Source organism: Tauraco erythrolophus, chromosome 1 (genome assembly GCF_009769465.1).
Source record: "Tauraco erythrolophus isolate bTauEry1 chromosome 1, bTauEry1.pri, whole genome shotgun sequence".
Taxonomy (NCBI): Eukaryota; Metazoa; Chordata; class Aves; order Musophagiformes; family Musophagidae; genus Tauraco; species Tauraco erythrolophus.
This window is the reverse complement of record NC_141465.1, coordinates 16,023,383-16,035,600: the sequence shown is the minus strand read 5'-3', so window position 1 is coordinate 16,035,600 and position 12,218 is coordinate 16,023,383. Positions and strand designations below refer to the sequence as shown.

Genomic DNA, 12,218 nt, shown 5'->3' with positions numbered 1-12,218 from the left:
CCAAATAATGCCTCTGTTATAATCTGACTTTGCTGGGCTCTAAAATACAGCAGAACTTCTCTTAGCCATCGTTACCAATTAATCTCGAACTCAGCATGTCTTGGTATTAACTTCAGTGAGAGCACCTCACTTCTCAGCAAAGATCTAGCAACAACAAAGTTGCAGCAGGACTTTACCAATACTCATCATATATATATTTACTAGTGTGTTACTGTCTCTATGCAGAATAAGAAATGAATGTACAGATATCAAAATAAATCAACCAAACAGAGCTTGTGAATCAGGATTATTGATTGCTTGATATACATTCTTTAACCCCCTCACTCCTTTAACTGTCAATTGTAATTGTAATTGTCATGTATAATTGTTCTCATCATTGCTTATATGGTTTTCCTACACAGGAAACGGATCAGCCATGTTGCTGCAGCAAACCTGTCAGCACAGTGCAATCTTCTCTCCCCGTTATTCATTAAATCTTCTGATTACAGTTAAAATAAACCCCAACCCTTCATGTATCACCGACACTCTGTAACCATCTTGCTTTTTAACTTACTATACCATATTCTTCTCTACTTTTGTGGTGGAGGAAGACATTGTGTACATGGAAATGCAATCACTTGCACTTAATAAGAATGCTAATTATGCAAAGTGACCATGATTTTCCTTAAAAATAAAACCAAATCTGGCCATTTCCTATCTAAAGGACTGTATCTTTTTATGGCTGTTGGTAGGAATGATTTTTGTCACTTGTTTTTCTATTAGAACCACATCTCACATCAAAGCATCTAAACATCTTTGAAAGTCAGGTCCTACATGTCTGAATACAGACATCTGAAGGCAAAGGATCCTGAAGAAAGTGAAATCCTGTTTCTCAGATGTAACCTATAAAAGTAGAATTATCAAAGTTTAGTTATATTAGATACTGTGTCACGGTCATATTAAACTGCTGCTAACAAGATGTTAGCTGTTTGACTGTTTGACAATATGCTTTTTCTTCATTGCTTATCATCCTGTCAAAGATGTTACAGCAGAATTGACAGTGATAATGTATAGCTTGCTAGCTGCAAACCAGAAAAGTAGAACGCAGAAATGTGACTGATTTGAACTGCAGGAAACCATAATGACCCTTTGATTTTTGCAAAAATCTCTGAAGGTAATGAATGAAAGAAAAATTCATTTTTTTCCAGAAGTTTAAAAGCTAATTTCTTTTATGTACATGTCATTCAGGAGAATCAAGTATTGTGTATTCTTAATTTTGCCAGCAACCATCAACAAATCAAATGCACGGTAGTTGTATGTGTTACTTGAAACACCCACACTCACGCATGCATGTGTAAAAATAACTCAGTACTATCAACATTTCTTTGAAAACCAGCTCATGAAGAGTAACTTATTTTGCAAGAAGGCTACAGATACTTAGTTTTGTCTGTGTTACAGCAGTCATATCCACAGCTCTAAATTTCAACTCTTTCTTTTGGATGATATTTTAATAAATTGATCTAGCAAATTTTGCTAACGGTGTGGGTGGTAGTTGTGTTAATTTACTGGCCATAGCAACACTGAATTCAGTAATGTATTGTGATTTTTATCTATGAAACAAGATACAAAGGAAAATAAAAGCAGTGAGTCAAATTTAAATTTACATCTCCACTTACTCAACAATTTGTAATAGAACTGAAATTCTGCTGTTTTGTGTATCATCATGCGCACAGCTACGATATGCTTCAGCAGACAAATTCAGCTTTACACCTAATGCCATGTAAAGCCCACTGGCTACCGCGACACACATGTAGTCTCACCACCACTCTGTGTCACAGTGGATTATCTATAAGCAGAATGGAAGACATGCAGGGATGAATAACGTCTTCATACCCTGCTGTGCATCTGTGTTGTGTAAGGCAGATGCAAGCGCCTGCCAGTACAAGAGGTGGGTTCAAGAGGTGGGTGTGAAGCCATTTTAGCCTCCAGCAAGTACAACTGTGCCTGGAAATGCCAGTGATGCCTCACTGATGTACTGAGATTACTGACAGAAGTAAATGTCAAGATCTGAAATTGGTTACACTGTAGGTTATAAACAATACTATAAAGCTAACATGGAATTTAGTAACATCGTATGTCTTCTTTTGGCTCTAAAGGTTTTACTTTTCAGAAATCAATGATAAATACTATAATGTAGGTCACTTTTTTTTTTTTGGTGTAATCATAATCGTACTTTGTAAGCTATCATGGCGCAGCCTGCTTCAAAGAGTCACAACTTAACTCTTAAAACGTTAACACTTAATCTTTGCACAATCACATTTCTTGGGAGTACAATTTCACCAGGCATGACCAAGGTAAGAATGTTACAAAAACTGCCACAAAATTTCTTCAATACTTTTGCATAACAGCCAACTATACAATGCTGTGTATAATGAACACATGTACTGCAAAATATGTCAATTTCTAAAATGAATTCTGAACTCTATTTAACAGTCTCGACCTGTTAAGAGGTTGGAGAAAGGGCAACATTAGATTCATTACACTAAGGGCTCAAAGGCCTAGAACACAACGTCTTGGTTAAAAAAAAAATAAATTCATTGTTATCTCCAGCATTTTTCATAAACGAAAAATGGGTGAGATATGAAGAGCTACAGACTGCAAATTGTAGTGAAAGAGGATCATGCTGTTGCTATGCCTTGGACAAGGCAGGGTACACTGACCTCAGGACTCTTCTTGCACTGAACAGGTTATACACCATAATTGAAAAAGAAACTCCATGATTAAAGCTTTGAATTTAATCTGCCAGATGACTGACTAACAATTTCAAAACTGTGATAGCATTCACAATTTGAAAGTCACTAAAGCAAAACAGTGAAGAGAAAATAAGGGAGTTGAACGTGTCGTTCCAAACCCAGACTTGATATTATGGCGATGTGAGCTTACACAGAACCAAAAATCTAGGGGCTGTTTTCATGCATCCTCTTTTGCGAAGCAATTAATTTGAAAACTCCTCTGGAAAATAACAATATACCTAATGGTAAAGAAAATTAATGCCTTAAAAAGATTCCACTTGTATACGTGGCAGGTGCAAATCCTCTGGCAGTCACAGTTCAGAACTGGAAGCAATTCCTTAGAAACTAGTTCTAACAATTGAAAGTCAGTTGAGGTAAAGTCTGAGGGAGAGGGGAACAAACTAAGATTATGATTATAATAAAGCCTTTGCATGCATTGATATTTTGTATTGACACAGTATTACACAGTACTGATTAGGCTGTTCTTCATGGTGCAAGATACCATCGAGCTAAACTAACTATAGATCCCAGTTTGGCTAGTGTAACACCAATGATTTCTTCCAGTATAGTTAAAATGTCTCTTGTAGATATAGCTATGTTGGCAGGTGTTTGCTGTAAGCATAACTTTAATTTACTTTACAGCATTTTCATGGAAAGTCTGCAAGACAGACTTCAGCATGATGTAGAAGCGGAAGACACATCTTACTTTTATACAGCCCAGATCTCAATGTTGGTGACATATGTTCGTGCTGGAGAAAGAAGTTTTATTTTCTTATATGTGCTTATGAAATAGCAGCAGCTTTGTCAAGGACATATAAATCAGCTGAGCATGCCCTGACACATCCAAAAAGAGGTCCTAAAATCACACTGTGCTAATATGACTTGAAAAGGAAACACGGATGTTTTTATGAAGTTCCTAAGCATCTCTCATAAATTTGCAAGGCAATAAGCAGCCTTTTATGGCAAACCGTGCAAGGAATGCTGTTGCTGAAACAAACCAAACAAGAAAAGTTTCCCTTGTGACTTCTGATTAGCAATATAAGTGAATGATCGGATCCAGATTCAGTCCTAGGGTGTATTTGCCTTTTTGCCTTGGCTCAGCAACGGCTCTTGAAATGAACTGTCTGCTATACAGCAACTGTTCTCCCTACAGTTCCCTCTGTGATTAGGGACTGCAGTTAGGACAAATGAGAAATGAAGCAATGAGAAAAGAGGATTAAAGCTCTGTTTCAGACCTACTTTTGAGCAGGCTTAGTTTAGCATTTTTTCATTCTGTACAGTAGACATTCCATAGCAATTTTGAAATGAGTATCACTTAAAAGTTAACATCTGCTTAGCTGGTAGCACCAGATAAAAGCTCTCATTTGTAATGAACAGGCAAATTTGTTATTGCCACAGTCAATAGCTATTGATCTGGTAGAGCACTTCTGCTTATTACAATCAAATCCTTTTTCTTTTTTGTTCACTAGTCAATGACACTGTAGTGGAAGGTACTGCTTACAAACTGATGCGATATATATCAGCAACTGCTAGCAGATAATGATGAATGGTTATAAAGAGGAAAGCATGTGCTTTGCACGTCTATTAATCAAATTTACTGCATCTGATGTGCCTTTATAGGTTAGTGGATCTGTAATGTGCATCAGATAAATAGTTTCTGCTGTTATTAATCTAAGTTTAACACAAACCACCTTTTAATCATGCTACCATTCCATAAATAATTTGGCTAGGACAAGGTTCTATCTGACTTTTACAGCACAGCTTTTAGTTATAGGAAATTTCTGTCCCATGTTGGCTTGTGCAAACCTAGATTTAGGATTTCGTGAAACTGCTCTGCTCCCAGCTGAAGCCATGTTATTCTCTAAATACCAGAGATGGGGCAGTGTAAACACATGGCCACGTCCTAAAGATAAACTGGCAAAAGAGAAGCATAACAGAGTGCGTGTATCCATTGCCCAGCCTGCCTCCTAGCTTCTACCCTGCAGCAGAGCAGTACTGCACAACTTCATCCTTTATACTTTATATAACCTGCACTTTCAATGTCTTAGGGTGAAACTTGTTCATAACTCGTGTTTTTTCCATTCTATAATTATTGCTGTATGATTGTTTTACTTTTTAAACTTGCCTGACCCAAAAATATTTCCTTTCAAACTTTCTGTACTTATGTTACATCTGAAAGAGATGTATATTTTTTACAGGATAGTGTGACAGTAACACTTACTGTTTTTATATTACCTCTAATCAAACATTCCACAAACAATAATAAAGTTTGTTGACTCCTTAGAGAAAAGCAGAACTGCTAATGATGACTCCTTGACTTACAGTTGTCTATAATCACTTTTCTTGTAGAACAGGAGCAAATATCCTACTGTTGGAGCACTGATTTATCTGTTTGTTTCTATTTTCTGAATGCAATCTTCATTTCTGTCTGGACTGATGATGAGACACAGAAAGAAAATTTATAAATGTAGCAAAGATTAAACAATCATACTATTGCCAAGTACATCATACTGTACTCTGTCTGCACCACCTAACTGGATTTAAACAATGTTTGTAAATCACAGCCGTTAGCCTTTTTCAGAAATGAGACATACACTACTAGATCCACCACATGGATCCTAGTCATACCTGTGATATTGGTTCACAAACTGCCCCTGATGGTGAGGACTGGTGGAATTTCATTGCTGCTATACTGCTCATTATGAAGCAAGGAGCTAAATTCAATTAGAGTTGCTACAAATTTACATTTCTTGACAAAGATCTCCAATGCTGCTCAGCCAGTATTAACTCGTGTTCTTGTTTGTTGTCAGCAGAGCAGTTACTGACAGGAGACCAATGGAGGAGACTAAGCAATATCTTTCCAGAAGTCTGCAATGCAACGGATTTTGTTAGTCTAGTAACCAAGCATTCCTAAATAATAATGAGTTTATTCTTGCAATATCATGTGAAGAAAAAAAAGATCCTTTTCATCTTAATTTAGAACCACAGAGAGACAGATTTGAACAAGGTCATCCCATAAACCTATCGAAATTCCATTCCAATGACATGAGTCAGGGAGCTATACTTTCCTCATTGTTCTAGTACCTTGTGTTTTCCAAACACAGCTTTTGATTTTGTAACAAGGTGAAAACAGGAAATATTCATAACATATTTACTATATTTCCTGTGATGGTAAGAGGACATCATTGTTTTATGCACACAACACTTACTCTTTAAAAGACAAATAAAAGTACTGCACATCAGCAAACAACATGGCTTCCTTGAGGTAACGATTAATTTTGAGAAGAGTATAACTTTTTAGTTTTTCAATTCATTACCGTAAAAAGTTGGCATTAAAGAAATTACATACATGTTAATAAGACTTCTTACTTAATACTTAAATGATAACTAGGTATTTCAGCATTTCAGAGAAGTCAGTGACACTGCTAAAAATGCTAGGTTTCAGACGCAAAGGATATCTCTTGGCAGCTGCAACAGGTATATAGAGTAAGACATTTCATAGATCATTCTGGAATTTTAGTGAATCATTTGCAAATGTACAATAAGTTTAAAAGAGTTTACATTTTATTTTTTTCTGTAATATAGGAAATTGATCTCTTCTGGTACCAAAATCAGTGAACTACAACCAAATAAATAATGAATGCTTGTGGGAAAAGAAGAACATAGCTGCTACGTTACGAGATGATTTGACTTCATTGTCAACTCAGTTACATTTATGATTTTCTCTACTGTATTCCACTTGACTATAAGCAAACTCTATAGTCTATTTTATAAGAACCTGTAAAGACTTCATTTGAATAAAGAGGATTTTTATAAAAAAATAAAAATAAAACACTTCTAATTGAAAACAGATAGGCTATGCATTTCCTATTGTGGTCCCAAACTCTGCAGTATCTGCTGTCTTTTATGATTTGGATAATTTCTGAGAATTGCAATCTATATTGAATTGGAAGTAAAGCTTTATTTTGATACTAAATGACATAGAATGTGAAAAACAACAAAAAACTATTAATAGGAACTTACTTTTGGTAACAACTCCTTCAAGGCGAATTATATTTGGGTGATCAAATTGTCCCATGATACTAGCCTCTCTCAGGAAATCTCTTCTCTGCCTGTCCACGTAACCGCCTTTTAGAGTTTTAATTGCAACAGGTATCTCTCTTTTTCCTGGGGTCTTCAGACGGCCACTGCATACTTCTCCAAACTCACCTTAAATAGATACAATATTTGTTAGATCACTCACAGTGCCTGAAGAATTACAGTACAGTCTGTATTGCTGAACTTAAACACCTTATTTTCAAAATAACCTTCAATAGCTGCCTTAAAAGCTGTCTTTTTTTTTTTTAATAGTTTAGAGTTCTTTGTCAGTGAAACAAGAACGCAAAAATATTCAAGAAACTCACACAGCCCGTAGAAGTGGACAGAGAAATAACAGATGGGATATTCAAGTTCCCGAGTTTCATCACATCCCAGAAAAGCAAAATATTCAGCATTACTTCACAACAAATAATCACCTTTCCTTTGTGCCACATCATGAGATCATGGGGACTTACACTTTCACTGCAACAGCCAAACCATCTGCCCTGCACGGTGTGCTTCATCTTGCTTTACTGACACTTTGAGACAGAACTTTGATATCAGTGTATTTGTGATATAACTGAGCATGCTATGAGGAAGGAATACAATCACATTTAGATTTCAATTCTAACGATGACAAAATATCTATCTAAAAAATCTATTTATAGCAATATCTACCTATAAGGGTGTCATGCACTAAGACCTATATGAAAATGAATGTCATAAGAATATCAGAATACCCGGCTATCCTCCAACTGTAGAAAGCATTTAAAATGTACTTAATTCTATTATGCCCCAGAAAAGCACTTGCTTATGATTTATGTCAATGGACTTATACACCTACTCGAAATTAATGACATATTTCACTATTCAGACAGCCAAAGGCCAACAGTTTCAGCAAATCAGGACCAAGTTGCGTAACGAGCAAAGCTTGCTTCACCTGATGTTTTTCTGTGTATGTAAGGGCCTTTGAAGAATGTGTGTCTCCTTGCATTCTCTTTACACATTTACTAATTAAGTTTATATGGAAATCACAACTTTCCTTTGATCTTGAAGCTACTCAAAAGTTATTTAAAGCCCCTACCAAATATACTCTGATGCCTGCAGGTCAGTTTTCAATGGGTCATAATTCAGTAAATGGAAAACAATGCTCACAAAAATATTTCAAAGAACTTCTCAGTGCAGGGTATTTCCATAGCAAAACTAAATTCTCGACCCCAGTCATTTTGGAATTAGAACTGCTGAAAAACAAAGATGAGTCATAAACAGATATATACTTAACTGGAGGAAACAATCTGTTACCCTCTCCATTGAGTACTGTCTGAATTAGCTTTTGTTAAAATTTAAGGACAGAAAAAAAAAGAAAATAAAATAAGAGAGTTCTACCCTGTAACGGTGTGTCTTCAGATATGAACTGAATCTAGAAGACAGAGGCCTTAAAGGCAGAAACTTCACTTCAGAAAACTGAAATTCCCTGATGTTATAGGATTAGAATGGATATTGTCATACAGCTTTTATTTTATTAGGTTCTGTTGCTTCCACTAAAACAAAACAAGGTTTTATTAGCCAATAAGATCCAGGAAGAGTAGAGGGATTAAAAAACCAATTTTGTAGTTTGTCTTTCACTTCATAATAGAGACATAACCAAGTGCAAGAGTACAATCAACAGATGCTGAACATAACCTCTGAATAAATTAGCAGGTTCTTAATCAACTAACAAAAGCCAAGTGTCCCAGGTCATCTTTCTTCAAAAAAATCCCCATTTATTTTATTTCTACTTAATTTTTAAAAATAAATCAAAGCATATGTTTCCCTGAAGATGTGTGTTTATGTATCAAAATATTTGTCATCAGACTAATGCTCTGGGAATCTTTTGACAAAAGAGGAAGTTGGGTAGGGATTTTCCTATACGATTTGCCCCTTTGGCTCTTAGAAGGCTCTCCTTAAAAGTTTGTTTGCCTGACTACTGCCACTGAAAAAGTAGTGGCTAATTAGGACTTCTAATGTCCAACCATAAAACAAAGTCACGAAACCTGAATGTTTTGAAGGAAACATAGTATATCAGTCTTCTCTTCTGTGACACATCCAGCAGTGCTAGAACATATCTCTAAAGCCATGACCTTATTGCATCTTATGGGCTTTTCGAACTTTCCAATTTCTCTCTCTTGATGAAACAGTGAAAAGCAAAAATACTAGAGTCTTAATACTGAGATTTTAAAAGAGATTTCATGATCAATAAATCTGTATAACTGCAAAATCTCATTTTTGAGAATGATTTGGAAAGCATAGGTTACAGAATAAATCATTTTGCTAGTAGGAGATTATACAAGAGTACTACAAATTCAGTATTTCATAAATAATGGCATTCATACCTCAGGGACTGCAAAGGGCTGTTCACCAAGTGTTTTGAAATGATTTAAACTGAAGGAGGCAGGTGAAGGACTTATAATCCCAAGATTTATTACTCATACAACATCCAAAGCAGGGAAAGGAACATCATGTGTTCTCCCTGACCTGTTTCTTTTCCCTTCTTTGGATGCATGATTTGTACAGTGAGAAAGAAATTTCACTCCCCTTGGATATTGGGATTGATAAACTGGTGAACATAAAGACTAACAGCAATTTTTTTTTGTGATGTGATGTCAAACAGACAGTAAGTGATCATCGGCTCACAGAACAGACAGTTAGTACATTTAGAAATCTAAAGTATGTGTAATAACTTCTAGTTCTGGTTTAGACTAGATGGGGATCGACAATTTAAAGCATTGAACTATTTACACTGAGAAAGAGTTTGACAAGATTTAATCCCAGAATATTTTTTCTACACTTTTGTTCAGACAAAGAATTTTGAATGTTCTTAAAGTCAAAGGGGAATGTGTTCAACAAAACAGATTTTTAAAATCTAAGAATCTAAGTCTCATTGCTCAAGTTTGAAGATAAACAAGACAAATGTTGACCCGGCAGCAGTAAAGGTTCATGACTGCATGTGTAATAAGTAGAAGCTAAGAGCCAGATGTCAATGAAGTCGACACCTTTCCTTGCTCCAGGGAAGAAGCTGGTGATAACTAGAGAAAGAGATAGAGTTCATTGTCTGTTCAGTTTTAATAAAGTATAAATAATCCCTGATTTAATGATATAAACCCCACACATCTTACTGTATATTATACAAAAAGAAACTAACTGAGCAGTCTAGAAACTTCCCCTGTGCAATCCACGCATCCCTTTTCTCATTCAGTCATAACATGTATGTCATTTAAAATGAAACAGGAATAGTTAATCACTTAAAAGTCTCATATACAGTCTGGTATTACTACACAGGATCAAAACAAATGTCTTGCAACACAGACAGCTGCTGTTGATAGAACTGAAAGGTCACAATACCAAATACAGCTCAACTCATTTTCCCCAGTTTTATCCACTAGACCTGTGGAAGAACTAGCAGAAAATTTAGATTATAAAAAAGAACATAGTGTAATCTCTGTGAAAAATTGAAGAGTTGGCCTCTTCCTTGAGTTTTAACATTTTAACAAAGAAAATAAGAGAATAATTGTAACTTTTAAGACAGACTCAACAAAGTACCTCTGGGAATTCCTTCCATGAAGAGGTGCTGAAGCCTTAAACCAAAGAGTAAGAAGTGATGGGGCACAAAAAAGTGTCATGGACAGGACAAAATCAAATGATATGATAACATGTCAGTAGGTGCAGCAAGCTCAATATAAAGAGTGGCTGAAACGTACCATCTGAAGAAAATCTAGAGCAATGAATAGACGGTGAATTGTGGGAAGTGGCAAAAAGGCACCCAGTAACCAATGGGAGATCTCATAGACTCATAGATTATTTAATACTAGTGATAAAAAAACTCAGCCAAGAGTTTTGAATCCAAGAATATACAATATCAAATTAAACAGTAGTAAAACTTTGTCATGAGTAGTGGTAAAATAAAAGGCAATGGACTAATCAATTTCATCATTTAGACAGTAACTACTGCTAGAACTTCAACTTCACTAATATCTGTTTATTTGGTTGATGTTACCATGAGAAACATAAGCTGAGTGCTTACAGATAGGTTCTATTTTGCCTTTGGTATTGTAATCTGCTTGCTATTATCAATATTTGATAAAACTGCAATTTCCATTTTGGTTATAAACTGTTTCCCCTACTGCCTTTACCCTCCAGTTTGAATCAAGATATCAGCAAAAGTTACTCAAAGACTAACAAAAGAGACCATTAACAGCTATTAACCTGGATAACCTTCCATTCAATCAAACGGTCTACAAAACAGTATTTTTTTTTTCTCAGATGAAGCAGATGTAAGGTAGGAGATGATGGTAAGCCACTCAGGGGAAGTAACCTGACGACATATCCATCTTGAATATGGATTTATGTGCAGATATTGTCACTTTAATGCAGATCTCTTGTGTCTACATATGAAGTAAAGTTTAGAAAGGACTTTGCAAAATCTGTATTTTACTTGCTTTATTTTCACTAAGCATCAGAAGGAAGGATAGTAATTCAGAGAGTTTGCAGATGTACTGGAATACCAAAAGCATGTCAGAGGGGAAGACTGGGAGAGCTGAGATCAAAGTTTCAATTAACTGGCTACATTCAAAAACATCAGCTGAGTAAACGTCCACTAGGAGGACCTGAAAAAGGATTTTGACAAGAGATTGCCCTAAGTCGTTTTTTCTTAAAGTAATCTCGTGAACTCAGCATCCTATCTTAAATTGTTGCTGCTTTGCATTTCCTATTATTACCTGCCTAATGATATGAACTTGCAATAGGAACATTTATTAAATCTAAAACTAAATGTATAGACATTCTCTTTTTATTTTGGCTATGATGTCTTTGACTGTTGCAGGCCAAGTGTCATCTTGATCTTTGTAACTATCAAAGGTTATTTTCCAATCTGCTGTTACTGCATGAAGATCTTGCTACTTTTTCAGTTTGACCTTTTGTTGCCACCTTCTCTGAACCTGTTTTCAGAATCTGATGGAAAGTCATCATTATGTGGAACAGTCAGTGTGTAAGCAACAACTTTAGATATTTGCTTTCTTTTTTCACATCATGTAGTACTTCCCTTATGTTACTATACTTGGCACCAAAGGAGCAGACCAACTTGTCTGTATAACATGGCTAATAAATGATTGCAGAGAAATGCCAATGTCTTGTGCAGCATTTAATGTACCTGTACAACAGAGTATAAGTAGGTAAATACATTCAGGGGCTGTTAGATTTTGCACTTCTAAGCAGAGCTTGAAATATAGGACAAAAATGACGAATAGGAAGTATGTGTTTTTCAATTTATAGTGTGTGTATCTGAGGAAGTGGAGTGGTTAGGAGATTTAAACTTTTAACAGTGCTGTAATCAGA

At 35.6% G+C, this 12,218-nt stretch overlaps 1 protein-coding gene across 2 annotated transcripts in view; it reads right to left on the bottom strand.

Annotated features, from left to right (window-relative positions):
- EPHA6 (EPH receptor A6) overlaps positions 1 to 12,218 on the bottom strand; it is a 524,483-nt gene that overhangs the window by 101,080 nt on the left and 411,185 nt on the right. For both annotated transcript variants that reach the window (XM_086629497.1, XM_086629571.1), the window contains one exon: positions 6,795 to 6,980. In XM_086629497.1, the coding sequence (XP_086485623.1) occupies positions 6,795 to 6,980 (186 nt within the window). The remainder of the gene's footprint in view (positions 1 to 6,794; positions 6,981 to 12,218) is intronic.